General features: G+C 49.1%; 2 protein-coding genes and 3 non-coding genes across 6 annotated transcripts in view; all 5 read right to left on the bottom strand.

Annotated features, from left to right (window-relative positions):
- Positions 1 to 923: 923 nt before the first annotated feature.
- Positions 924 to 6810, bottom strand: RPS3 (ribosomal protein S3). Its single transcript, XM_085536671.1, has 7 exons — positions 6753 to 6810; positions 5224 to 5354; positions 4896 to 4989; positions 3650 to 3744; positions 2326 to 2513; positions 1478 to 1672; positions 924 to 995 (listed from the first exon to the last, which is right to left on the bottom strand). Exons 1-6 carry the CDS (start codon positions 6780 to 6782, stop codon positions 1479 to 1481), a joined length of 732 nt encoding a protein of 243 aa, XP_085392797.1. The 5' UTR covers positions 6783 to 6810; the 3' UTR covers positions 924 to 995; position 1478.
- On the bottom strand, positions 1274 to 1410 carry LOC116652807 (small nucleolar RNA SNORD15). Its single transcript, XR_004306026.2, has one exon. It is a non-coding gene; the product is annotated as a small nucleolar RNA SNORD15 (small nucleolar RNA).
- LOC116652805 (small nucleolar RNA SNORD15) lies at positions 1934 to 2081 on the bottom strand. Its single transcript, XR_004306024.1, has one exon. It is a non-coding gene; the product is annotated as a small nucleolar RNA SNORD15 (small nucleolar RNA).
- LOC116652806 (small nucleolar RNA SNORD15) lies at positions 2823 to 2967 on the bottom strand. Its single transcript, XR_004306025.2, has one exon. It is a non-coding gene; the product is annotated as a small nucleolar RNA SNORD15 (small nucleolar RNA).
- A 10888-nt stretch (positions 6811 to 17698) lies between the features above and the next one.
- Positions 17699 to 27647, bottom strand: part of FCHSD2 (FCH and double SH3 domains 2) — a 137829-nt gene continuing 127880 nt past the window's right edge. For both annotated transcript variants that reach the window (XM_085536670.1, XM_085536669.1), the window contains 8 exons: positions 26791 to 26952; positions 25376 to 25510; positions 25051 to 25134; positions 24758 to 24935; positions 24295 to 24515; positions 22920 to 23049; positions 21533 to 21615; positions 17699 to 19850 (listed from right to left, as the gene is read on the bottom strand). In XM_085536670.1, the coding sequence (XP_085392796.1) occupies positions 19764 to 19850; positions 21533 to 21615; positions 22920 to 23049; positions 24295 to 24515; positions 24758 to 24935; positions 25051 to 25134; positions 25376 to 25510; positions 26791 to 26952 (1080 nt within the window). In that variant the 3' untranslated portion in view covers positions 17699 to 19763. The remainder of the gene's footprint in view (positions 19851 to 21532; positions 21616 to 22919; positions 23050 to 24294; positions 24516 to 24757; positions 24936 to 25050; positions 25135 to 25375; positions 25511 to 26790; positions 26953 to 27647) is intronic.

The following is a 27647-nucleotide window of genomic DNA, read 5'->3' as shown; positions in this document are numbered from 1 at the left end:
CCTCCAACCACAGGGCTTTCACCAGACCACAGCAGGTATGAACAGCACCAACACTCTGCATATAGCAATGGAACACAAGGGATAACACATCCCTGTCTAGGCATTCTCATGGAAGGAATAGCCTAAAAATCCAGTTCTCAACTTAAGGATCTACCTATGCAATCCTACAGCTCATTACAGCCAGTTTGCAATACAAGAACAAATTAAGAGACTGTCTATTCAAGTCTCGAAGAAGAGTTTTTCCTCAAGCACTGAATGTGCATTTAAATGCTTAGGACAGGCCTGAAATCTACATACACACAACATTTTCCCCCCATATAACATGTGAATGCCTACCATGAAGTTTCATAGAATCACAGAACACACTGAGTTGGGAGGGACCCACAAATGGGTCACTGAGTACAATTCTTGGCTCCACAAAGAACCACTCAAAACTCCAATCCTATTTCTGTGGTCCAAATGCATCTTGAACTCAGGCAGACTTGGTGCCATCATCCCACATCACCACGGATGAAGGTTACTTCTCCCTAACAGGAGATGTGATGTTCTTCTCCATAACCCTAAAAGCCACACAGCAAACATCTCTCAGTGGTAAAGAGAACTGAAGCAGAGAGGTGACAAAAGCATTTAGTAGAAAATATAGTAAAACTTCCAAGTGTAGCCTAAAAGATTGCAACTGCTTTGGACATTGCTAGACCAGCTAGAAGCCTTGGAGAAAGATTGCTGTGTAACTGTCAGAGGACTCCAGACATCTCTCTAGAATATCAGCATCTTGTCCCCACTCTGTTTAGATCAGGATCTGCTAAGTTCACTCCAAAAGGTAACACAAGCTGCAAGAAATACAATGAAATTTCTTCCATACCAACGATTCGGGCTCTTCCTGGATATACCTTGCAAAAAAAACAAAAAAGCACCTCCACAAATACTGTCTTTTGTGTTTTTATTAAGAGATGTTTTCAGGACAGTCAGGCTTCTGGTTGCAGATGTTGTAAACCCTACAACAAACAAAAATACTGAGTGAGATGGTGGCAAATCATTTTCTATACCTATTTTTCTACCTCAAACGCTGAACAAGGCAGCTCCAAGTGTCCCAATTACATCTTTCACTTGCTACATTTTAGCCAATGACCTCCCCCTAGATGAACAAGTCTTGCAAGTCAGAGACCAGCCTAACATCAAGCTTGATGTACTGGCTTCTAAGAGTCAAATCTCAACTGGATACCAGTACGACCACTGCTTGAAAAATAGCATTAAAATGTCTAAGGCACTGAGCCCTTCTCAGACAAATGCCTCAAGATCACTCAAATTCTGACCCAAGGTCCCCAGATCCATGCTGTAGAACACAGCAAGAAGCAGGATACCTGGACAAGGATATTCCCTTTCAGACTCGTCATCACATCTTCATAGAAGGGCATTCAGTGTGCAGTTTAACTGTGTCTATGTGAACAGTTCACTCCTGCTGCTCACAGGCACTCACCTCAGGCAGTGGGAACTGGCTGCGGCATGGCTGGCTGTTCTGGTTTGCCACCTTTCTGCTCTGAAATGGGAGTGGTGGGCAAGATCTCTTCTTTGGGTTCCACAATGCTGACATGATCTGGAAGAGGCTTTTTGGGGCCAATCTTTCCACTTGGGTCCCATGGTAACATAATTTTTACTTTGATTCCAAGTACACCTGCAAAAAGGGACAGAACATTAAGGATATGCACATGGGACACAAAGTTAAAGAAGCAAGCTACCTGCACTAAAACCATCTCCCAACAACTCCAAACTGATGGACACTAATTAAAAGTGATAAAGCTTAAAAATCTACTTAATGTAAATTTACATGAGTGTGTTTCTCTCTATTAAATTCACAGCCTTTGCTAACTGCAGCCTGGGTTGACTACAAAGAAACCATTCTGTATCCTGATTTTAAACCCTGTGTTCTGGCATCCCTTCTCAGACAAATGCCTCTGAATCAACCAATGAGGAGGACATCCTGCCCAAAACAGCCTTAGCACAGCACCACAGAACATGGCACTGACCAGACTGTGCTGGCACAAGGACATCCCTTCTGACTCGTCATCGTATCATCAATGAAGGGAGATCAAAACTACTTGGCTTATGCTCATCTTTCTACACCTGGTGCCCTGAAATGCCTATTAAGATGCAGAAGGCACTTGTGTTTTACTGGAAAAGGACGAGGGGATGAAAGCTGGCTTGGCTGGTTCAACTGGAAGACTTGAAAGAAGCTACAGTGAGAAAGCTGTCAGTGATACTTGCTTTTCTGTGGGTCTGACAAGAGGCCAACAGAGCTGCAAAAGGATCTGCATCCCAGCCACTCACCTTGCCGGAGCAGGACGTGACGCACAGCTGTGTCGACGTAGTAATTCACCGGGTCTCCACTGTGGATCATCAAACCATCCACAAACTTCATGGACTTGGCACGCTGACCCCTGAGTTTGCCAGACACAACCACCTCACAGCCCTTGGCACCGCTCTCCATGATGAAGCGGAGGACACCATAGCAGGCCCTGCAGGTAGGGAGCAGAAAGAGCCACTGCATTAGTCCCACATTGGGACATCACTGCCAAATCCAATGGCATTTTGCAGCAATGTCAAACCTAGACAATCGTGTTTTAAGACCTGCCTTTAGCAAAGCTACAGTCACGCAACCCAAGCTGTCAATGCTAGACAAAGCAGCAGAAAGCTTCATGCTGTAAGTGCTATCAAATCGAGCCTTACAGGAGTGCTGTGAATTATGTATGTGAAGCTGTGGACACAGGGACAAGCACAAGTTCTCTGGTGGCCAACCCACCCAGATCACAAGCGCAGCCCCTATCCCTTCTCAGACAAATGCCTCTAAATCACTCAGCGACAGGATGCTCCTGCTGAAGAACCACAGGCAGCAGCACAGAACGTGACACTGCAGGGGCTCCACTCAGCAGGAGCCATCCCTTCTGACTCGTCATCTTATCATCACTGAAGGGATCTGAGAAGTAAATCCACCGTCACCTGAATTATGATTCAGCCATGAGGCTTGAAACTGCGTTTCACTCCCTCATCCACCATTCATTCACAAAGAAATAAATGTGAGCTGCACGCACATCAGTCACACAACTTCTAATCTGATATGATCTGCTCTTTGAAAGGGGAGATAATGGCAGAACAAGGGGAAATGGTCTGAAATTGAAGGAGGGCAGATTGAGGTTGGATGTCAGGGGGAAGTTCTCTACTCTGAGAGTGGTGAGGTGCTGGAACAGCTGCCCAGAGAGGCTGTGGATGCCCCGTCCATCCCTGGAGGTGTTCAAGGCCAGCTTGGATGGGGCCCTGGGCAGCCTGGGCTGGTATCAATGTGGAGGTTGGTGGCCCTGCCTGTGGTGGGGGGTTGGAGCTTCATGATCCTGGAGGTCCCATCCAACCCAAGCCACTCTATGATTCTATGATCTAGGACTCCAACATTTATTTCAGAATACAATGTCTAGCAATTACTACCAAAAGCAAGTGTATACTAAATGAAAAGCTTTTATATATCTATCTCTGTAAGCAGAGCATTAGTAGGATAAATTTCCAAATTCAAGCCATCACAAGATGGTAAGCACTATCCTAAAGCACTACTGGAGCCCTACAAAGCCTCACAGGGGCATCACATCCAACGTGCTCTACTCACCGACGCACTGCTAAGCCTCCAAGAAGCTTGTACCTCAGGGACTCTGCCTGGGCGATGGCACACAGACCTCTGGTCGCCACTTTCTCGGCATAGAGCTGAAAAAATAAGCAGCAAACTCAGAAATGCCTTTATTTCCAAAGGATTTACATTAAATGGAAGTCAGGAGCTTCATACCACTCCACGCCCCATCATTCAGACACATGCTTACAAGCAGAAGCTTTATCTTCAGGCATGAAGATCCATTAGCACCTGTTTCCTGCTATTGGCAGAGCTGAGACACACACCAAGGACACCCTGAGGACTGGGATGATGCAGTCTCCAAGAGAACAGGCCCAAAACATTAAGTAACAATGGAGAGGGGCACCTAAGCAGTGCCAAGAACTACGTTCACAATTCCATTTTAGAACAATGCATGAGATATGCAGGTCTGCTGAAGGCAAGAGCGTTCCCAAGAACAAAACAGACAGTGTTACCCAACAGGAGGACATAGAAACTAAGAACCAGAGCTGGGACAATGAGGTGCATTTAATCTAACATCCCTAATAGCCAAAGCCTGATACTTGAGAAGGAAATACTCAGAAATTTCATACACAAAACCACCAGAGCTAATGACACAAACACTTGAAGAGACATAAAGTTTAAACAGTCTCTGGAGATAATCAGCAACTGTGTAATGTGACGCAGCAACACTGAGTGTATGATAAATGTGAAGGGCAACCCAAACCTCACATCTCCCTTCTCATTAAGTATTATGGAGTGAAGTGCTAGCAAGGCCACCAGACTTCAACCATTAAAAAGGCATCATGGAAATACTGTGGTCTCTATTGGCTAATTCATTACAGTATCATAGAGAAGTTTTAAAGACAGTTCTGCACCCAAACAGCTTCTTTCTATGGGCAAAAGCATTAAGAATTGATGAAGGGGAATGGCAGTGCATCAATCCCTATGCTGTCAAGATTGACCTCTCATCTCAACACTGGCACAGAAATACTCCCTACAAAGTATTTTTAAGAGGAATGGAACATGTTTTACCTGCTTCTGTGCTCCTATTTGCAGGGAAAGCAAAGAAAACCAGACAAACTGAGGGCACTCAAAACAGCAGACAGCAAAGTGATATTCCTCTTTCAGTGCAACACCACTTTGTGACAACCCCAAGTTATCTTGAAGTCAAATCACTTCTCAGCTGAAGCCATCCAGACAGCACACACAGCCCACTCTGAACTGCTTTTAACTGAGGCAGTTTTACCTCAACGCTTCCCTCTGGGAATCCAAACCTCTTCTGCACAACAGCCGTCAGCTCCCGGATGCGTCGTCCCTTTTCACCCAGTACATTCTGGGTTCTGGAATAAAAGAACAGAGTATGATTGAGGGAGTGTCACCATGTCAGAGCCTGCAACCACCCCAAGGAGCTTCCAGACTGAGTGTGTTTAGCAGGAGTTGTAACACTGCTGCTTTACTGAAGATCATTTCAGCTTCTCCTTCCCAAGTACCTCATAATAATGTTTATCAAACTTCAGCAACACCCCTTAAAGACTCACACAGTGTTTCTAAGTGGACAGAAGTGTCTCGGTTACCTGGTGGCAAGTATGATAATCTCAGTCCTGGTTGGAGTGACCCGGACTTCTACTCCAGAGTACCCATCTTCAGCCAGTTCACGAGTCAGAAACTCATTCAGTTCAGCTTTGAAGATGCCATCAGCGACAAACTATGGAACAAACAGACCAAGAGTGTGTAAGTCCTTCATCCTTCCCCAAAAAAACAAAAGAATTTGACGTTTCAAGTCCAAGTCCCCAGCCTGTCCTGTTGTCTGAGAGCTGCTCTCTCCCAACAGAGAAAACAGAAGTGGGGATGAAATAAAAGCCAACAGCAAAGCTCGATTCATGCCCCAAACCAGCCACAGTTCAGGCCAAACAGTGAAATATCTTGTTGTGATGCCTTGCAGAGGTACTTTAATGAAGTGTGAGGTTGCATGAATTCACTGCACAACGCATATCCCCTCAGCAGCCCCACAGGTGCCTCAAGCCCTATTAAGTCTCTTAAAGCACGTTTGGTGATGGCACCGAGCTGAGTGGTGTGGCTGACATCGAAGATGATCAGGGGGCTGGAGCAGCTCCCCTATGAGGACAGGCTGAGGGAGCTGGGTTTGTTCAGCCTGGAGAAGAGAAGGTTGCGGGGTGACCTCACTGCAGCCTTTCAATACCTGAAGGGAACTTACACCAAGGAGGGAAGTAAACTCTTGGAAAGGGCTGACAATAGCAGGACACGGGGAAATGGTTTGAAGTTAAAAGAGGGAAGATTTAGGTTGGATGTTAGGGGGATGTTCTTCACTAGGAGAGTGGTCAGGCCCTGGAACAGGCTGCCCAGGGAGGCTGTGGATGCCCCGTCCTTGGAGGTGTTCAAGGCCAGGTTGGACGGGGCCATGGGCAACCTGATCTATGGGGTCTCTATGGGGATCTATGGGGTCTATTTCCCCATGTCCTGCTATTGTCAGCCCTTTCCAAGAGTTTACTCCCCTCCTGGGAGTAAGTTCCCTTCAGGTATTGAACGGCTGCAGTGAGGTCAGGATGCTGGCACTGCTTCCCATAGAGGCTGAGGGTTCCCCACAGCTGGAGGCTTTAGAGACCAGCCTGGATGGGGAGCTGGGCAGCTCGGTCTGGTGGGGGACAACCAACTTATGGCAGCAATTGGGGCTGGGCTGGGAGCTTTTTAAGGTTCCTTCCGATCATTCTAATGACACCATGACAATCCAACCACAACCCGCACCCTGTGCACACCAACACAGCATCTTTAAACCCCAATTCCACATTATAAAACACCGTAAAACCACGTTCCAGCCCCTCAGCACAGCGCACAGCAGCTCCGAGCCCCGTGTAGGCCCCACACTCCATCCGCTCCCTGCGGGCCAGGCCTGGCACCGCCACACGCTCCCGCCGCCGCCATGTTCCCCACTGGGCCTCCAAGTTGTATCCGCCTCCATCCTTCTCCATCCGCCTCCATCCCCCCTCCATCACCCCACCCCGATGAGCTCCGGAGCCGCCTCCAGCGCGTCCCCACCGATATGGAGCTGCACCGCGATCGCAAAGCGGAATAAGGCCGCCTTTACCTTGCGCTTCTTGGAGATCTGCACCGCCATCTTGAGCCGCGCCGCCCGGCGGAAAGAGGGCCTACTTCCGGGAGGAGGGATATATCAGCCTTCCGCCGCTCCCCATTGGCTCGGAGCGATCACCTGACTCGTGACGCTGGGATCGACGGGAATGGTAGTCTTTTGGGCGCCGCCATGTTGGGGGAGGTTTAACCCTTCCTCTTCCAGGCCCTATTGCAGCCCTGTGAGGCCGCTATCAGCGCCCTCAATCAAAAAAAATCAAATTAAAATGGCCACAAAACCGATTTGAACGTACTCAGGAGCTCACAGGACGATAACTCAGCCAGATGTGCCACACAAAGGTCAGCTAAGGCCGCACTGAGGCCTTCACCTCAGGGACAGCCCCGTTGTGAGGGGGAGCCCCGCAATGAGTGGCCTCATAGGGCTCTGTTTTTCCTATCTATAAACAGGCACCGAGCCCTTAAGAGCCTTTGGGAACACAGGGAGATGATGGTGATGGTGGTGGTGATGATGATGATGGTGATGGAGATGGAGATGGAGATGGTGGTGGTTATGATGATGATGATGACGATGGTGATGATGATGATGGTGGTGATGACGACGATGATGGAGATGGTGATGATGGTAACGGTGATGGTGATGGTGATGGTGTGATGGTGATGCAGATGGTGATGGTGGTGGTTATGATGATGATGACGATGATGGTGATGGTGATGATGATGGTGGTGATGATGATGGTGATGGTGATGTGGTGGTGATGCTGTTGATGGTGATGGAGATGATGATGGTGGTGATGATGATGATGGTGATGGAGATGGTGATGGTGGTGGTGATATGATGGTGATAGTGATGATGATGATGATGATGGTGGTGGTGGTGATGGTGGTGATGATGATGACGATGGTGATGATGATGGTGGTGATGGTGATGGTGGTGGTGGTGATGTGATGGTGATAGTGATGATGATGGAGATGATGATGGTGATGGAGATGGAGATGGTGATGGTGATGGTGATGGTGATGATGATGATGATGATGATGATGATGATGATGATGATGATAGTGATGGTGGTGATGGTGATGGTGATGGTGGTGGCGATGGTGGGGCCAGAGATGCTGTGGAGGTGTCCCACAGCCATGGGGATGTGGCACTGAGGGACACAGTGGGGTATGGGGAGGGGAATATGGGCTGGGATTGGAGATCTGAGCTGTCTTCTCCAACCTTAATAATACCACCATTGGATGAGTGGCTTTTGGCTGTGGTTATTGGTTATGGCAAACGAGAATGAGTTGAATTGAGATGTGAACGGCTTTAAACTAAAAGAGTGGAGATTTAGATAAGACATTTGGAAGGACCATGAGGGCGATGAGTCCCTGGTGCTGCTGCCCAGAGCTGTGGGTGCCCACCCCTGTTTTGCCACTAGATGTCAGCGGAGACAGCTTCCAGACTGAGAAATGCTCCATACCTCGGCTCACTTCCCTCCTCTCCTCTTACCCAGGGGTTGGTTGGTCCAGGATTTGAGGGATGATGGAGACAGCACCGAGATATCGCCTCTCCAGAGCCACAGAGTGGTGCCAGGAGCCACCAGATGCCAATGAGAGGTTTGTGTTTGCTGTCATTGAACGCACCTTCCTTGGCTTCCATTGTGTCCAACCATCACATCCCTCAGCCAGCTCCTTCCCCTCTCTGCAGGCCCACCCCAGCATTGCTCTCCTGGACCCTCTGCCCTTCAGCCTCTTTCCCCACTCTCTGATGTTAGAATTGAAGTTAGAAGTTAGAATGACCTGGGTTGGAAGGGACCTCAAGGATCATTAAGTTCCAACCCCCCTTTGCACGGGGCTATGATCACTCCAGACAGGAAGAACACAGCAGGACACGGTGTCCCTCTCCCTCATTCCTCCTTTCCTGCTCTAATTGTTCCCACTGCCCTCTACTCTCACACTTCACCCTCACTCTCAAACTGTGAAGATGCACCAACCTCAGTGGTCTCTTTGGTTCTCTCCTCCCATCCCACCACATCCCATCCCACCCCATCCCATCCCATCCCATCCCATCCCATCCATCATCCCATCCCATCCCATCCATCATCCCATCCCATCCCATCCCATCCACCCCATCCCATCCCATCCCATCCCATCCCATCCCATCCCATCCCATCCCATCCCATCCCATCCCATCCCATCCCACCCCATCCCATCCCATCCCATCCATCATCCCATCCCACCCCATCCCATCCACCCCATCCCATCCCACCCCATCCCATCCCATCCCATCCCATCGCATCCCATCCCATCCCATCCCATCCCACCCCACCCCACCCCATCCCTAAGGGAGCCACCTTATGAAGGGGTGCGCATTGATCACAGCACTTCAGCTCTGCACCCAAGCAAGAGTGAGTGTGATGGAGTGGAGCTTTCCCCACTTCATCACTGAGACACGAGATGAGCAGCAGCCTCAGCTCTGAGGAAGGTTTTCCTTTCTTTTCTCCCTTCCAAAGCACAGTCAGCATTGGCAGCAAAGAGTTTCATAGGACTCGTGCTCATTCCTGCTCCCTCCCCCTCTCACTGATCCATTCTGCTGTTCCTGCAGCCCGGCTGTGAACCAGCTTCCAGAAACGCTCCAACACAAACACACACATATTTTCGGGTGGTTATTTAAAGCTCTGCTCAATTCCCTGCTGCAGGACGGCCTGTGAGTACTGAGGAGAGGGCAGCAAATTGTGGGGGGGGTGAGCCCAGACAGGAATGCCTTGCTTGAAAGACCACAAAGCTTTGGGGGTTCAGGGATGGAGTGATGCATGGGGAACCTGTGATCCCAGCCATGGTAGCACCAAGCTGAGCTGTGCAGACATCCATACTTCAGGTCCTCACCCTGTGTGACACCAGACCACCAGACATGGGGTGGTCAGGACTTGAGGACGTCTTTGAGCAGGGATCTGAGTCCAACACCATAGAACCAGGCTCTCAAATCGATGTGGAAGGGAAGACTTCCCTAATCTAGAAAGAAAACCAACTCACTGCTTCCCACTGTGGTCCCACCACACTTCCAGAGCAGGAAATACCTGCAGAGATCCTGAGTTCACCCAGGAAGGGTTGACCCAATGTATTTCTGCATGGTATCAAAACAAGGGAATGCACAGCATTAACAAAAAGCCTTGGCCCTGTTGTGCATCGCCTTTTCTATGCCCTATTAAGGAGAAACTATGTGTTGTATCAGCGTTTCGGGGGCAGCATCGACAAGCAGAGCTGGGGTCGGGCTGTATCCTTGTTTTAGCAGTGGGCAGCAGAGAATGGCCCCTCTCCCTTGAGCAGGGTTAAGCCAACGGGCTCCAAGCTGCAGCCTTTACAGCCGGTATTTCAGTCCCTTCCGCAAATAGCAACGTGGGATTCCTCCCTCGGCTCCCGGGGATGAGCAGAGAGGACGTGGAGATGTTATTTGCTGCTAAACGGGGATGGATTCCTCCAACCCCTAAAAAAACTGCCTCTATTAGTACAAGAGAGCTCCAATTTGGCTTCCCAGCTGCAGCTCGGCTCTGGGGCTGCCCCCAAACCCCACGGGGGGGATATAGGAGGGATTTAGGGGGGTGGGGGTTGCTCAGGTTTTGGGGAACAGAGGGAGCGGGTTGTGCTGCTGCCCGATCCGCTGCGGCTGTTGTTCAGAGCCGACCACGAGAGGGCAGGGACTGCCCGGCTACGGAGCTCCCTTTGTCCGCAAGGCCGGGCCGCTGGGGGAGCCGAAGGGAGGGAGGGGTGTTCGGCTGCGTCCCCAGAGCATCAGCCCCGGTCCAAGCACAGGGCGGTCCCCTGAAGGGAGCAGGGCAGAAAGCAAGCAAGCAAGGAAGGGAGGAAGGCAGGGGATGCGCAGAAGGATGTATAGATGCTGCACTGCGGGGGAGGCCGGCTCGGAGCAGGTAGGGGAATGAGGAGCTGTGCTCCCTCCCCTCCGCTCCTTTCATTGCCCAGACAGCGGCGTGGTTTATGGCAGCCCGAAGCCATTGAGCCGGCTCCATTAAGCCGGTGTCCCCGTGTTTTTCTCCCCAGGAACCTGGCTCTGATTCAGAGCATCCCGGAGGGGCTGGCAGCCCTTGGCAGCCACAGGGGCCAGGACAGCCGGCTACTTTCCCAGCTTGCAGGCACGCTGAGTTTGGGGGTTTTGTGCTTTCTCTGCTCGTTGGCAAAAGGCAGAAATTAGGAGCAAACCTCGTGCTTGGGAAGGTCTGCGGCTGCCATTGCTGCTGCTGCTGCTTTCAATGCAAAGTAATGCACATCCCCAAATCAATGTGGATTCAGTGTGGAGGTTGGTGGCCCTGCTTGTGGTGGGGGGTTGGAGCTTCATGGTCCCTTCCATCCCAAGCCAGTCTGTGATGCTGTGATTCCCACAATGGTGCTGTCCTGGAGGAAAGCATCAGTGGCCTCATGGCCTCAAGTTGCGCCAGGGCAAGTTTAGGTTGGATATTAGGAAGAACTTCTTTATAGAAAGGGTAGTTATGTACTGGAATAGGCTGAACAGGGAGGTGGTTGAATCGCCATCCCTGGTTGTGTTTAAGAGCCGTTTGGATGTGGTGCTCAGGGATATGATTTAGTGTAGGGTTGTTAGAGTCAGGGTACTGGTTAGGCTGCGGTTGGACTTGATGATCTTCAAGGTCTTTTCCAACCTGGGTGATTCTATGATTCTATGATCAGCTCTGGGAAATGAAGCACAGAGCAAAGCAGCAGTGCAGTGCTGGGAGGGCAGGATCACGTATACAGAAAGCCAAGGACAGAGGAAAGAGGACAGGATCACGTATGCAAAAACCCAAGGACAGAAGCTCTCTTCACCTTCCTAACGGAAGGGGCTCAGCAAATTCCTTGCGGAAGGTTTCATTGCAACAAAGCAGATTAACTTGAGCCCAAGTGACGCATGGTGCTTGTTGGTTGGGTGTCTCTTCATTCACCCCACTCAGCCCAGCTGGGACATGGACCAGCTGATGTGGCGTGAGACTCAACAGCCCATCGTGCCCACCCACCCTTGTGCTCACAGGACACTGCTGTCCCCACGCAGCTTTCGAGGGGTCCCAAAATTGAATCATCACCTTCTGAAAGGGGCAGCCCTCCTGTCCAGAGCTCCTGGACACTGATGGGGCACCAAGGAACAAGGCCAAGGTCACTGCTCTAAGTTAAGCCCATGTCCCACCGCCTCTCTGTACAGCAGCTGGAGACCTGGGAGAGAAATAGATCCCAATGTCCACCCCTCCAACCAGCGGTGTCATCATCAGGCACAACCACAACCAGCAATTTCATCAGGCACAACACTGAGTTAATGAATTTTCTCAGCAAGTGGCTGCGGAAAATAAACCCCAGGATAGAGATGGACAAGATGAGTTAGCTCGTGTTAAATGAGCGGAGCCCAGTCCTGGAAAGTAATTCAAGTAGAGATATGATGAATTGTAACACCGGTTGTAAAGGGTTGGTAATGTCTGACTCAGGTGGGAGCTGTATTGCAGGAGTATTGCAGTTTATTGCACACGTCTGCTCCATCGCTGAGATCCTCAGGAGGGGGAATAGCTGTTGGTGAGGGTGGGCAGTGACAGGACAAGGGGGAATGGTTTTAAAGTGAGACAGGGGAGGTTCAGGTTGGATCTTAGGAGGGAGTTTTCCACCCAGAGGGTGGTGACGCACTGGAACAGGTTGCCCAAGGAGGCTGTGGATGCCCCATCCCTGCAGGCATTCAAGGCCAGGCTGGATGTGGCTCTGGGCAGCCTGGGCTGCTGGTTGGTGACCCTGCACACAGCAGGGGGTTGGAACTACATGATCACTGTGATCCTTTGCAACCCAGGCCATTCTGTCATCCTATGATCAACACCCCTGCAATTTCTGATCAGCAACATTGGAAGTTCTGCACCACGACCTCTCTGAGCTTCATCTGCAAATTGTTCCCCAGCCATGGCAGCCCCAGCCACCATCCTGACTGATTGCAGAGCTGGCCTCATTAGATCCCCCCATTAGCTCTGATAAATTGTTCACAAACAGGTCCATCACTCAGACACTTCCCTTTGGGCATCTGCCCCCACTAAACAAGATTTTGCTTCACAGCCTGAATTCACTTAAAGGATTTAAGGCACATCAGTAAATAATTTATACTTCCTTTAAAAAAAACAGGAAATGAAATAAGGGACGCTCGCTGTGCTATTTAGCTGGAAATTGTTCAGCTCTTTACTATTTAATGAACTGCCTGGCTGCTAACAGAGGTCATTCCAGCAGCTCACACCCTGGCCCTACAGCTTCACCCGCCTCTGTGCGAGGCCCGTAAATTGAAACCTTAATGGGCAGCTGGAGGAGAGCAGTGTGCCCTGCTAGTATCATTTGAAACCCATCAGCGTAAGTAAGTGATTCTTAATCAGCTTTCAAGCTTCAGGAGAAATAAGCTGAGGGCAGGAGGAGGCTGGTTCCCCTGCACACTGCTCTGTATGATGTTTTATCATAGGATCGTGGCATGGTTGGGTTGGAAGGGGCCTTAAAGCCCATCCAATTCCAACCCCCTGCTGTGGGCTGGGTGCCCCCCTCGGACCCCTGCAGGGATGGGGCACCCACGGTGCTGCAGTGGTTCCTCACCCACTGCACTGCTGCTTCTCCAACATAATTCACTGTCCCTATTACTCACCTCTTCCTTCCCCGCAGGAGCCGTGCTCCTGTTGTTCCTAAGCAGCAGCCCTAACATGAAGCTCTTTGTCCATTGTTCTTTACCCAAAGTTTGGGAAACACTGCATCATGGTGAGCTCTATAAATACACCTTAAAAATGCTTTTCCACCCCTTTCCTTCTGGCAATGGAAAACGTCAGCCCTGGCCATAGCTCCAGCAGGACTGACACACCGCATCATTTGGAAACGATCCTGATGGCTCCACGTAGAGCACTGACTGCTAATGCCAGGTTTGAGGGTGTTAACTGACCCGTTTCCCTTCTTTTTAGTGGTGAATTAAGCAGCCAGCACTGCTCTGCAAGGAGCACAGGATCCTTTGGGTTTCTCCTCCTGTAGAGCTGCCCTCGGTCACATCCATGCAGCGCTGTACAATGATGGGATCAAAACTGCTGCAGACAAAAGATGCCGCAGGGCTTTGTCGTCAGGTCAGGTTCCTCCAAGGGATGCTCTGAGCTCCACTGGAAAAGATGCAGATGTGGCATCCAGGGTGGGCACGGCGGGGTGGTTTGGGGTCAGACTGGATGGTCTTAGAGGTCGTGGGCATGGTGGGGTGGTTTGGGGTCAGACTGGATGGTCTTAGACGTCTTTTCCAACCTTTTCTATGACTGTACGAGTCCGTGATCATACCCTCCTTCATTTAGCTGGATCATGCCATGCTCTCCTTCAGTGCAGCCCCCCAAAGTCAGCCAGCAGCCGCAGGGCTGCAGATCAGCACCACGCTGCCCTTGTTTGTACCCATGGAGTCCTCGCTGGCTGCAGACGCATGAAAACATCCCTTCCTTTCATGCTATTACAGCTGAATGACAAAAGCCCGGATAAAACTGCAGCCGAATCGACAGCCTGTGTATAATGAGGCCATCAAACACCAGACACTGAGGCTGGGTGACAGCAAGTTGGCCGTACTGAGGCAATTTAACTGCCAGAGCAGCCTCTATAAAAACACGCAGCACCTACAGCCACTGCTGTCCTCGACTCAGGCACGCAGCCACCTTCCAGATGGATGCGCTGCTTTAAAGAGCTGAAACCCGTTGGCAGAGAATCATAGAATGGCTTGGGTTGGAAGAGACTGTCGAGGCTATTTATGGGAGCCTGGGGATTTGGAGGCTGTAGGATTTTCCCTGTTTGAGGAATGAGAAGAGCTGTGCATCCCAGATCCTGACTGCAATGCGGTGAATGAAAGTGAAGCTGCTGAAGGAATAGTACAATAGTGTGCGAGGACTGAAAGGACCAGAAATCAGCAATATTTGCTCTGTCTGAGAGATGCTGAACTCCCTGCACCTCACAGAGCCGTCCATCCAAGAGGATGACACCTTCGAAGGGTGGAACCATAGAATAGTTTGAATTGGACCTTAAAGATAATTCAGTTCTAACCTTAAAGATCATCCAATTCCAACCCCCAGTACTGGTGATGTGACCAGCCTCTCCCAACCTAAACAAGCCTATGATTCTAATGGCCCTTAATGACGGATAGGCTGAGCACTAATGGGGCAGAACTCTGAGCCTTAACCCCCAGCGGAGCCTTGGGGTTCAGCCTGCCCTTCACAACACGTTATCTGCTGGAGGTAACTTGGCTCTACCAGACCGGACAGCCCCCATCAGCCGCCAGCATGAGCAGGATGCAGCCTGCATGGGGACGGATGTGATGACACAGCAGGCAGCCTGAGCACAAGGTTATTATCAAGGACGTTCACCGGAGCCCTCAGCAAGGAAGAGCAAAAAGGCACCTGACCGGAACGCTGAAGCAGAGCTGAAAACTCAGCAGATTGTCTTTGTTTTCTTTATCTTTAAGAGCTCAGTGCGGTGTCAGTGGCTGTTTGCTGTTGGAAACGAGCAGATTCAGCAAAAATATCAGATGGCTGCCACCCAGAAAGCTCTTATTTTCAGTATCACGGCTACTCACATCTCTGCACAACCTTCCAGCTGCAGTAGCACACAACTGCTTTGCAGGGGCTAATAAATACATGAGAGCTATTCGGAATAACACCCCTCACATCCTAGAATTATCCCCATCTACGTCTGGCCAGGACTTTGAGGCAATAAACCATCCCCTCATCCTCGGATCAGCTCAGATCATTCCAACAGCAGCAGCAGCGCTTCCCTGCTCTTATCCCTTGCAGCAGAATGAACCCAGGGGGCCGTGGTTCCCCTCCCAGCAGTGCCCAGCTCATGGCCACGGAGGGAAGCGGCGCTGATTTATGACACAGAGAGACCTGCAAAGCCAACAGCAGTCGAAAGTGCAAGACATAGATGGCGTGTGGGCTGTTAAAGGAGATGGCAGCGCTGGATTTACCGCTGCACCCCTGTCTGCCTTTTGCTGCTGCAGTCTCTCAAAGGTGGTGGTGAAATCCTCCATGCTCCCTCCTGCAGCTCCCATGGCTGCATCCTACATTGCTCTTGGCTGCCACTCTGGGTCTACTCCATTTCAACACCATCAGTAAAGCTCAGAGTGTGGAACTCCTGCTCTGCTCAGGAACCTAACATTAACATTTTGATAACGTTTTGCCTTTGGGGTTAAATGAGGAGATTTACAATATTATTTTCTTTGGAAGTTCTGTTAAAAAGTTCCGGAAAAGCAGAGACAGACGCAGTGCATCCTGGATGAGAGGATGAGAGGTGATGGCCTAATGTGCCTGGGGAGGGTCAGGTTGGATAGTAGATAGATAGCATTGCAATGGGAGTCAAGGAGCTGCTGTCAGCATTCCCAGTGCACCAGGGCCTGGGAGTTCATTTGTCTTTTAAGAAATGATGGTGAAAGGGAGAAGCTACAGCACAGACAAAACCAATCAGAGAGGAGCAGAAGCGTCCCTTGCAGCAGCTGTTCCTCAATTTACATTAAAAAAGTAAAATCTAAGACATAACATCCGCTTAAAAAAAAGGTAAAAACGTGGGACTGGAAGAAAAAAGCAGCTTCAGAATAGAACGGCCCTTCATCACAGAGCTGAAGTGAACCTGCATTGCTCTGGGTACAGAGGTGACTCAACCTCTTCTTTCCAACCAGCCAATTAATTGCATTCCCATCCTCATTATCCATTTGGAATGGCAACGGTGCATTCCACAGCAGTGAGTTCCTGCAGGTTGAGATGTGGCCATGCACTGCTTTCACTGTGTCCTCCACCTGCAGCAATGCCAGCACACAGCTCCGGGCATAGCGCTGCATTCAGCTCATCTGGTCCCATTCCCTGCAGTGAACAGGGACACCCGCAGCTCACAGCCCCGACCCTGGGGGTCTCTGCACACACAAATGCTGCTGAGTTGAACTGCTGAGCGACCACTGTGCTCATCTGCAGACCATAGAACGCTCATCTGCTCCAGCTCAGTGCCACTGACCGACTCCCCGGTGTCGCTGCAGTCTGTGTGTTTTCTAGATGCAATCTGTGCTTCTGCAATGCAGAGGTTCCTGTGCTATAGCCATCCTTCCGCCAGCTCTGCGATGCCCAATCCCCCTGGGTCGCACTGCGAGCAGGAGACTGCTTGGTACAGTGAGCACGTCAGCATTTTCCTCTCTTCATCTTTTATTGTCTCATTTGCTGCATCCCTGGCTGCAGCAACTCTTCTTTCTTTTTATCCCTTCTTTTCTCCTTCTGGCTTCGGACCAAGCATCATTCAAACAGCACCGAACTGCCCTGTGCAGGCTTCACCTAATGCAACAAACACCCACCTGTGGGGAAACCAGGGGAGCAGACCTGGCTGCAATAGAACAGCACTGAGTGCCACAGCACAGCAGGATCGGTGTGTAAGGTTTGTGCTGCATGGGAAGGGCTCCTCACTCCACAGCCAGTCAGCACCAGGAAGGGGCAACCACAAGGGAGGGTTATTATCAACCACTCTCCCAATTAATGCAATTATCCTAATTGCATAAAGGCCATTAAGCAGTGATTGTGAGAACTGGAGCTCTGTTGCCGGCTCTCCGTTTCTGGCATCGTTTTGTTCCTCGTATAAATACCACCTCGAAGTGACGTCTGAGATTGCTTTAAGTGTGTGGATAAAAAGCAAAATATCTCAATTTCTGCATAGAAAGGTAATAAACCAGGAAATGACATGCAGAAAAACAACTCATCAGAAGGTAAAGAGGCTGCCCCCATCCAGGCAGGGCTTCAGGACCCATGGAGGGGCAGCACTGCAGGACGTGGTATAGTGGGGAATACTGGGGCTGATGGATGGATGGACTGGATGATGTTGGAGGTCCTTCCCGACCCTGGTGCCTCTGTGACTCTACAGAGACATCCAGCAGTGCCTCGTATGGGGGCAGCGCCGGGGATTTGGTTCCACTTCTTTTTCTTTTTTTTATTATTCAACTTTTTATACATAATAAATACAAACTTTTTACAGCCGATAGAAAGCATTTGCACCGATGCTTTCAGTGTACTGACACTGTACACGATGAGATGTCGAATACATGCCCTGTATGAAGAAATCATATTGAAAGGAGGCATATTTGTACAACTTTTCCTCATTTTTTTTTCCTTATTTTTTTTTTTTTTTTTAAATAAAATTAGCAGCTCTTGCAGAAAATATTTTAAAATACAACTAAAAAGAGGCTTTAAATAACACTTTTCTGAATTTTGAGAGTCCGCCTATGGAGGACACACAGACAAAAACTGGCCGAAGGGGTGGGCACTATGGCAAGACTTGCTTTTCTCTGCGCTGCGAAGCTTTCGACGTTTCTGCAGTTAAATCTTAATAAAAACATTTTTATTCTTTTTTTTTTTTTTTAAACTTAAGAACAAGTTTGATAAACACGTAAAAAGACCTCAAACAGATCAACAGGACAAGAGGTACGAAAGAATCAGACCGCAGTGGACAGTCAGCGGTTCCAGAACCCATCCAGGAGCTCCTCTTCTCCCAGCGGCCGCTGGGGAGGGAGATGGGCAGGTTGGGAGATGCGGCCCAAAGGAGGCGCACAGCTGGAATCTTGTTGGATGGTTGTTGTGAATGCAGCCTCAAAGAACAGCCCTTGGAACTCAACTAAAGGCAGAACTGCTACTGGCGGAGGGGAAAGCGAATGCATAACAGAGCATCCACAGAACTCACAACAGAAGGGAAGACTGCCTTGTGATGCCCGAAGCTTTCATCTGATGGGTGCTGCTCTTCCAGCAACAGTTCACTGCTCACAGGTGAAGAACAACCCGCTTTCGTCTGCTCCTCCCCTCTCCTCTGACCATTTCTCCCCTTTTCTTTTTGAACAACAACAAAAACGAGTTTCCTTTCCAGAGGTTTAAAAGTCGTTTTGATGTCCTCCCTCTATTTGCTGTGAGAGAGGAATCTGGGACCGCAGCCCCAGCAGCAGCCTGGAGGTCTGCAGACAGCAGGGAGCTCAGCAGCTGTATGAGGCTCCTTACAGGGCTCTGCTGGGACAAGGCTACGGGGTCGTCCAATGCAGAACCTAAATATGGCAGGTAGGCATCTAGGTGTAATCTAACTCCAGCCTGATGGTGACAGAGATACACTGCTAACGTTGGGTAATAAAGCACGCAGCGATAACTGGGATAAGAGTGAGCCAAACACTTAAAAAACAAAAACCCCCCAAAATCTGCTAAGAAAACAAAAAAAATGAAGCTCAATTTCCAGATCTAGACAAAAATCTCACTTCTCTACCGGTCGGTTTATGCTATGGAAGAAGATGTTGCTACTAATTCAGCACCTCCGTATTAGATACTCTATTACTAAATGTACTGCATAAATATTAATACAAAGAACATTTAGTTCCGCTTAACTGTTAATTATTGGAGAGGTGTGCATTAATGTAATTAACGCTGTATGATCCGCATCACTTTTCCTTACCTATAAGACTATTTTCCTGTTTCTTCCTTCCGCGAGGGCATTAAAGAGGAGCCAGCCTCTCCTTACACTCATTTCTCAGTTCCCTTTTTCACTCCGTTAGAGCTGATTAATACCTAATCAGACAAGTAACGCTACTTGAAGAATTGACAATCTTTAACACATTCCTATGGCAACAGTAATATACTGTACTAACGCAGGTGATGGAAGGGCGCTGTGACTACGCTGCGGAAGGAGGCTCCTTCTCAGCCTCCGTATAAAAATGACCATCTTCAGCCAAGAGAGAAACCTGCTCGGTGGCGATCCTCCGCTCGCTGCTCGGCCCGCCTGGGTTTGTGCTAAGAGAGGAAGAATGATGTATAGAAAGCAAAAACGAAACAAAGGCACAAAATAGTCATGACCGTGGGAAGGGGTCCGCCATGTCACCGTCCCAGAAAATCCCCCCTATCTCTTGCTCTATTCGAAGTCTTCATCATGCAAAGGTGCCTAAAAACGAGACCGACCAAATCCCGGGTTTGGTCTTGATTGTAGCACTCCTACGGAACGAGTCCAGCCACTACACCAGCGTGATTTCCACGTCCTCAATCTTCTCTGCTGGCCGGCGGTGGTGCTGCTGTGTTGGGGGTGGCGGAGCTGCTCGCACCTGCAATAGACAGAAGCAGCCCATGAGCAGCACAAAACCCAGCACTTCTGAGCTCACACTGAGGTGCAGCCCTGCACTCAACTTGATGCCAACATGGACAGAAGGTGGATGGGATGGGGGAGAGCCCACCCCCTCCACCAGCACTACACCTGTACCTACATGGGCTGTCAGGGGCAGGAACGTCTTGAGGAACACAAGCAGCTTACTCACATTTAATCAATTGCTGACCTCAATGGTATCTACCTGAAATCCGGTGCTATTTTTACACTCTGCCACATCAATACCCCTTTACTGCCTCTGATGGAGCACTAACACAGGCTTTAGCAGTGCCTCGTGGAGGACTTCTTCTATCGCAATGAGTTGCTATGAAAAGCATGAGTTGTGAGTAGGAACACCACAACATCACAGAAAGCGTCACAATGTTTTCAAAACACACGTATTTAAAATGCAGCACTGAGAAATCCTTTAAATTAAGACATGCGACTGCTGCAGCATCTTGAAAAGACACTCACAGAGTAAATACAGATCTACAAAATGAAAGAGCTGAATCAGTCATTTCACCAGGGAGCGAGATAAATTCCAGCTGCTCTGTTCTGCCCTTCAATATTTAATGATGCAGCCATGTATCTGCCTTGTGTATCTCGGTGAATAAAGCTAACTCACGGACTGCTGGAACATTCAGAATATAGTCCTGAATATTCATTCATTCATTCAAAACAAAACTTCTCCTGCAATTTCATTCATTAGAAATGCTGGGAGAACACAAACATTACATCTCAGTGCAGTCTGGTGTAGGACTTTGAAAGCGCCCATCCTTAACCCACAGTTAATCCTCGCAGATGGACTTTGCAAGACCAAAGTGATGAAATGCTGCTTTTCCTTTTCTGCTGAGATGTCCCCAAGTAGGCAGCAAAGGCAGCACAAAATATAGGGGACGTCACTCTTACGTAGTTTTAATTCAAAATCCTTAAATCAAGTGGTCTGGAAATAAACGTAACCCCAAAGTATAACTGCAAATAATGCTGTCTGGCTGCAGCCAGCATGTGGTGTGGCTGGGAATTCAGCCTTTGGATAATAAGCAATGGTACAAATCATACGATTAAACTGTTCTGACTCTTGTTCTCCAGCTCTTCTGTCGTTCTGCACAGCAGGAATACATGTGGCAACAACAGAAGTAAACTCCCAAAGCCCGCTGTAAGTTTATTGACTAACGCCTAGAGCAGAGATGTAAAATCCTCCTCCCAGGTTAGATTTCACCATCCATGAAAAGAGGCATGAAGGTATTACAACCATAAAGGCAGATACAGAAGGGCAGGTTAGATAAAAAGGGAACAGATAAGATTCAAGGTCACCTGTAAACCCAGCCAGGACTTACAGTTTGAACAAGAGCAGCTTTGTTTTGTTCCAGTTCCCACTTATCTCAAACAGCTCTCGTGTTCCACAGCTTTCTCACACATGTACAGCATTATCAAAGGGGTGTGGACAGACCTTTCCTCACACCGTTCTTCTGTATTACTACAGGCAGCAATGGGATCAGCAGAGCACCGAGAGCCAAAGGAGCGGGTGCTGTACCCCAAGCCACAGGACTGGCAGCTCTCTGAGTGCTCCCCCCAACCTCCCCAGGCCAGTGATACAAACTGGCTGCCTCACCCCATCAACAAAAACCCAGTTCTGAAACTTACAGGTCGCAGTTTGCCATATGAAGTTTCAGGAGGAAGCCGTGGAGGCTGTGAGAAGCCAGGGGACTCTGAGCTGAAGCTGTTTTCTGAAAGGTTTAAACAACAGCAAATCAGTGCTGAGTGGTGGCTTTGTACCAGAATGGGATCAGAGCATTCCTCACCATGTTTTCTTCTCTTGCTCAGATTGGACTCAGGGGGGACCTTAAAGCTCACTCAAACTCTTGGAAGGAGGTTGTGGTGAGGGAGGTCAGCCTCTGCTCCCAGGTAACAGTGATGAGAGGTGATGGCCTCGTGTTGTGTCAGGGTGGATATTAGGAACACATCCTTCTCCAGAAGAACATCAAGGCACTGGCACTGCCCAGGGAGTTGGGGGGTCACTGTCCTTGGGGGTGCCTGGACCCGTGGGGATGTGTCACTGAGGGATGAGGGCAGTGGGCATGGGGGGTGGGGGTGGGGATCTGAGAAGGTTTTTCCAACCTTCATGATTCCATGATTCATGACATGTTATGAGCCGACTTCAAAGGGGTAACGTGCGGAGTATTTTAAAGTTTTCTTTGCTAGCAGTATATATCACAATACAAGCAGTGTTTACACAACACTGGTGCCCTTCAGAAGTCCCATTTTTGTCTCTGAGTGTGGCCCTGAACCACAGAATGGCTGAGGCTGGAAGGTGACCTGTCCAACTGCTGAGCACAAAGCAGGCTCCACCACAGCACGCGGTCTGGGACCACATCCTGTTGTGTTCTGAGCATCTCTGAGGATGAAGACTTCTGGGTAACCTGCTCCGATGTTCAATCACCTTCGCAATAAAACTACAAAGCAAAACCTTTGTGTGGAATTTTCAGTATTTTAGTTTTTCCTGTTACTTTTTGTCCCTTCACTCCTCAGGAGTTCAACTCCACCTCTTTTATCTATTTCATAGAATCCCAAAATGGTCTGAGTTGGAAGGGACCTTTAAAGGTTATCCAGTCCAACTCCCTGCAATGAACTGATAGATCAGGAGGCTGTGGATGCCCCATCCCTGCAGGCATTCAAGGCCAGGCTGGATGTGGCTCTGGGCAGCCTGGGCTGCTGGTTGGTGACCCTGCACACAGCAGGGGGTTGGAGCTGGATGAGCACTGTGGGCCTTTGTAACCCAGGCCATTCCATCATTCTATGATTCTTTGATCAGCTTCCTCCCTCAGCCTTCTCCTGAGGCTGAACAGTGCCAGCTCTCAGCCTTCCTCTGTATGACAGACCCCTGTGATGGGCTTGGCCACTATGTCAGTGTGTCCTGCTGGGAAGTGGGCACTGGGCGGAGGAGGTTCTGAGCATAGGGGAAGGATCACCTCCAGTCTGCTGGCTGCCCTTCCTACTGCAGCCCAGCTTCTTTCACTATCACAACACTCACCGTTAGTCGATGGTGACCTGGGGAAGTACTGGGAGCCTCTTTTATCCGGGCTGTGGAAGGGGCTGGTGGGAGGCTGGTCGTACAGCGGCAGCGGTGGAAGGGTGTGATTTGGCTTCGGGGTGGGGGACACCTGGTAATGGAGAGAGGTGCTGATGAAAGCCCAGCTCCTAACACACACCAAGGCATGGAAGACCTCTGAGGCAATAGTATGCCTGGAACTTTTGTCTAGAGAAAAACTATCTGTTACAAGTGCCAGGGTCCATTTGGGAAGGAAACGCAAAATGACAACTCTTTAACCCCAAAGGGTAACCCTTAACACTAACTCAAATGGTAGCCCTGTAACCCTAACCCAAATGAGTAACCCTTAACTCTAACTCAAATGAGTAACGACCCCAAAGGGGTAACACATAACCCTAACCCAAAAGGGTGACCTTTAATCCTTAACCCTAAATCAAATGGCAACCCTTAACTCTAACCCAAACGGGTAACCCATAACCCTAAGCCCAAAGGGTAACTCTTAACCCTAACCCTTTAACATGGAGTGGGTGTGGGGTCCATCAAGCAAGCACTGTGAATGTCTCTCTGGTTACCTCCAACAGGCACAAGACATACTTAAGAGAAGCAAAGCTTGCTAAGAACAGAGAAGCTCTGAGCATGTCCAGGAATGCAGCTGAGTACTCCTCATTTTTCATGGTCTCAAAGAACAAAACCAGTGGGACAACATCAGCAGGACATGTGGAAGCCCCAATGTCCAGCATCACAGACAGAGATGAGAACGTGTCTGATCTTCTAATGAAATGCCAGGTTACAGAACTGTGAGGCAATGAATGCAGGTGTCAAAAACGACTATGCTACAACACTTGCAGTGCTCTCCCTGCCAAAAGCTGAGAAGACACAGACTGGATTTAAGTATGAAAACACTGCATTAGGGCTATGGGAGCTCCACAGTTCTCTTTTTGCTGGGTTCTGTTTGATGTCTTAGTCTGTGCCATGAATTCATTACAAGGAGCAGACTGAATTTTCTCCTTGGCTCATTTCCTTTCTACTCGAATACTTTCCTTTATTCACAAACGTGTTTCATTTGCCCAAACACATTGGTTGCTAATTACTAGGCTGGGTAAGAAGCTGAAAGGTAAGCACTCTTTGTTTTCACCTTCTCTTTAACTGGTTGCTTCTTATCTGCTGAAGAAGCAGCAGATCTTCCCAGCCTTGCAAAATCTCCCACACTGGTTGATATCTGTATCACATTTTCATAACATATCGTACGTGAACAGCCAAAGAAAAAGCTCCAGATTGCCCATGTTCATCAAGGAGTGGAAAGGGCTGGATTTCTTACATGAAAATGCCCCAACAAACACCCCCCGTCCTCACATACCTGAGTATCTCCAATCCACTGAGTCTCTCCATTTTCTGAGGCTGTCAGTTCTTCGACTAACACTGATGGGAACACCCCAACCCGCCCATTGAATTCTCCTTCCCAAAAGCCATCGTCATCCTGATTCTCCTTGTTCAAGATGCGGATGATGGCTCCTTCCGGGAAGGACAGCTCGTCATCTGTCTGCCCCTCGTAGTCGTAAAGTGCTTTCACAAAACACACTGAGGAAGGGGAAGAAAAAAACAGAAGGGTAATCAGCATCAGCCTGAGAAAGAAAAACCAACAAGTGCAACACAACTGCTGAGTCCAATTCGTTTAGTTTTCTCTGATCTTAGTTAACGTTAATCACAAATGTATGGGCTAGCCAAGTTAATTATTACACTGATTCTTGCAATTAAAGGGATGGTTATTAAGAATAGAAGAACAAGCTTAACTCACTGTTTGCTTCTCCACTAACACTCACCACTGGAATCTCCATTCAGGCTGCCCGACACCAGGTCAGCCTCTGTGGAATTGTTGGAGGTGTGGGACCGACTGTCCAGTGCAGCAAGGGACTGCAGCATGCTCAGCAGGCTGCTGGATGTTGGGAACTGCAGGTACTTCTCTGGGACGTAGCCCACTTGGCCGGCTTTATTCCGTGCCTGCAGATCAAGGACACCAAAGGAGCTCAGCTGTACCCTACAGCACTATAAGCTTCTGTCCCACAGCCCAAGTTCTAACAAGTAAGAGTGAAAACAGCCTCGGAAAAAGTGATACCTTTACCCAGTCTTCCATATCTCCATCTTCAATCACCTCCAATACCTCGTGCTCCTCTATAGTCAATTCATCCGGCTGAGAAGCCTAAAAAACACAACAGGAAAAAGAGAGAATAAAAGCGTTTTTTTATGATGTAACATACTTGAACGTGAGGGTTCTTCTGCCTGCTTTCTTCACTCAAGAGGGCTAATGGAATCAGCCCGAATACAACCCAGCCTATTGTATAGTTACTCAGAACTACTTTGTGAGTTTATCAGTTACAGCTCTTATGTGCGATCTGTTTTTCCAAGCAGACAGAAATGTTAGAGAAAAATAGATCACAAACCTTATAGGAATAGACGACTTTGCAGGTGAGAGGGTAATTTCTAAGAGTACCAGAAGGACTAGAACTGCTGTCATCAAAAACATCCATGCTGTCCTCAAACTCTTCTCCTTCTTCCTTCTCTGCATCAGCATTAATCTGTTAAAAGCAAGGAGATTCATCAAATTCAATGTGAAGTCAAAGCAGACGTCAAACAAAAATAAATGAAGCAACAATAAAATGAGCTGAGCAACACGAGAGTTCCCTATGATGTCCTGCAAGCAGCACAAAGGTCTCACAATTACATTACATGTAACAGCAGCACTGCATTTTCCAGTGAAATTCAAAAGGATCATCAACTTTTCTGGATGGTGTCTACAGCGGGAAGAAAAAGAGGATTCCTTTCCAAGATGATGCATCTCATTGTTCTATCAGAGTCAACCAACTGGGCAGGTAAGGAGAAACAGCTTCTGAGTGTTGCACCATACAGAGGGACCAAACCATCAAGGCTGCCTTCCTTGCCTTCATTGTTTAATTGAAATACACTGAGAGCACAAACTGTGACACGAGGACAGCAGAGCTGCCTTTGGAACACTAACTGCTGCTTGCTTGCTCTTCAAGGCTGAAGTGGAAGTGCTGCTTGTCTCTGGATGCAGTATTTCTCCAATAATTGCACCCAATGTAATTTCTGCAGTTCTAAGAATTCCATCTACATCTCGTCCTTGCCTGGCCAAGGTCAACAGCAGCTCCTTCCTACACTGAGCTTATGTAAGTGGAGAAGGGGAATGTAGGAGTCAGCCTATAACCTCCCATGCTGGTGGCAGGGGGGTGGCACTGGCTGCAGGGCAGAGGGATGGGAGCTGAGCACTGGGCAGCATGCAATGTGCCCAACAGGAGCTGGAAGAGGTAGAGAAAAGGGAGAAGAAAGGGACAACTGCTACCACACACCATTAGCACCCTTATCACAGACATGGAAGTCAATTAAAATCTCAAACAGGGCGGTGAGGCCCCAGCACTGCTGCCCAGAGCTGTGCTGCCCCATGCCTGGAGGTGCCCACAGCCCTGGATGGGACCCTGGGTAGCCCAAGCTGCACAAAGAGGTGCAGTCAGGTATTTTATAACATCTCAAATCACAGAATGGCTCTGGTTGGAGGAGACCCTGCAGGTCATCCATCCCGTTCCAACCCCCACAGCTCAGGCTGCCCAGGGCCCATCCTTGGCTTCAGGAACATGCAGGAATGGACCCCCACAGCTCAGGGCAGCAGTGCTGGGGCCTCAGGACCCTTTAAGGAAAGAACTTCCTCCTCACATCCAACCTAAATCTCCCCTCTTTTATTTTAAAGCCTCTCCCTTCTCCTATCACTGTCAGACCGGGTATGAAGTCACTCCCCTTCCGCTTGGAAGCTCCCTTTAAGTACTGGGAGGGGATGGGGCTATACCAGGTGTGCAGAGCCGTTGTTGGTCACCGAGGGCAGGCTGGCCCAGCGCTCGTTTTCCAGCTCCTCCATCACTTGGTTCATTGCACTTTTTAGCCACGTATCCACCGAGACGCCGATCTGCTTCAGGAGATCCAGACGGGCTTCTGCTTTCAGCTTAATGATCTGCAGAAACAGAAGGGTGAGAATCAGAAATCTCTCAGGATGACATTTCACCCCTAGCCCCAAATCATACACTCTGTATGTAGAGAAGCCAACAGAGTAACATTTATAATGTGAAATGCATCATTTATTAGGGTTTGCTTCATACATGGATCCAGGCTGGAGAAACACTTCCCAAGGGAAAGGCCAGCACCGTGCAGCCAGGAGAGGTTCCCATTTCTGCATGTGAGCAGCCTTTAGGTCAGTGAACTGTCCTAGAAGGGCAACACTCGATGTTTTCCCTTTTGCCCTTAATTATACTATGGTTTGTAGATTTTAAAGCTGTAAAAGCATGCAAACAGTAACTTTAAGTTAATAATTAACCTTCCCTTTGGAAAAAACACTGCTTCTAGGAATGCTTACACAACAGAGAAGTGGATTTCTCACCAACTGAAGCTGCACAGAGATACACTTGTAAACCAAAAGCAATAGCATGGGAGGGTCACACCAAAAAGATGAAGCTGGGGATGTTGATCTCTGCATGTAAACGCATCTCTTCTCTGTTAACTGGAACAAAACCCCTTTGGAACCACTTGTGCTTTGAGAGAAGGTGATGGGGAACTCCATGGTACCACGTGAAAATGAGCAAAGATCCTGCCCCACATGGATGCTCCCAATTAAATGCAGCCCTCACCCCAGAGGAATATCTGCCAGCATTA

Source organism: Coturnix japonica, chromosome 1, assembly GCF_054131305.1.
Source record: "Coturnix japonica strain WE chromosome 1, WE-NBRP24, whole genome shotgun sequence".
Lineage (NCBI taxonomy): Eukaryota > Metazoa > Chordata > Aves > Galliformes > Phasianidae > Coturnix > Coturnix japonica.
This window is presented reverse-complemented; position numbering and strand designations above follow the sequence as displayed.

Bases quoted from the DNA above. Each gene is read 5' to 3' on its own strand.
- RPS3 (XM_085536671.1), bottom strand. From the start codon at position 6,782: ATGGCGGTGCAGATCTCCAAGAAGCGCAAG. The intron at 5,355-6,752 runs GTAAAGGCGGCC...TTTGTTCCATAG, and splicing joins AGATCTCCAAGAAGCGCAAG to TTTGTCGCTGATGGCATCTT. The intron at 3,745-4,895 runs GTAAAACTGCCT...TTATTTTTTCAG, and splicing joins TCCCAGAGGGAAGCGTTGAG to CTCTATGCCGAGAAAGTGGC.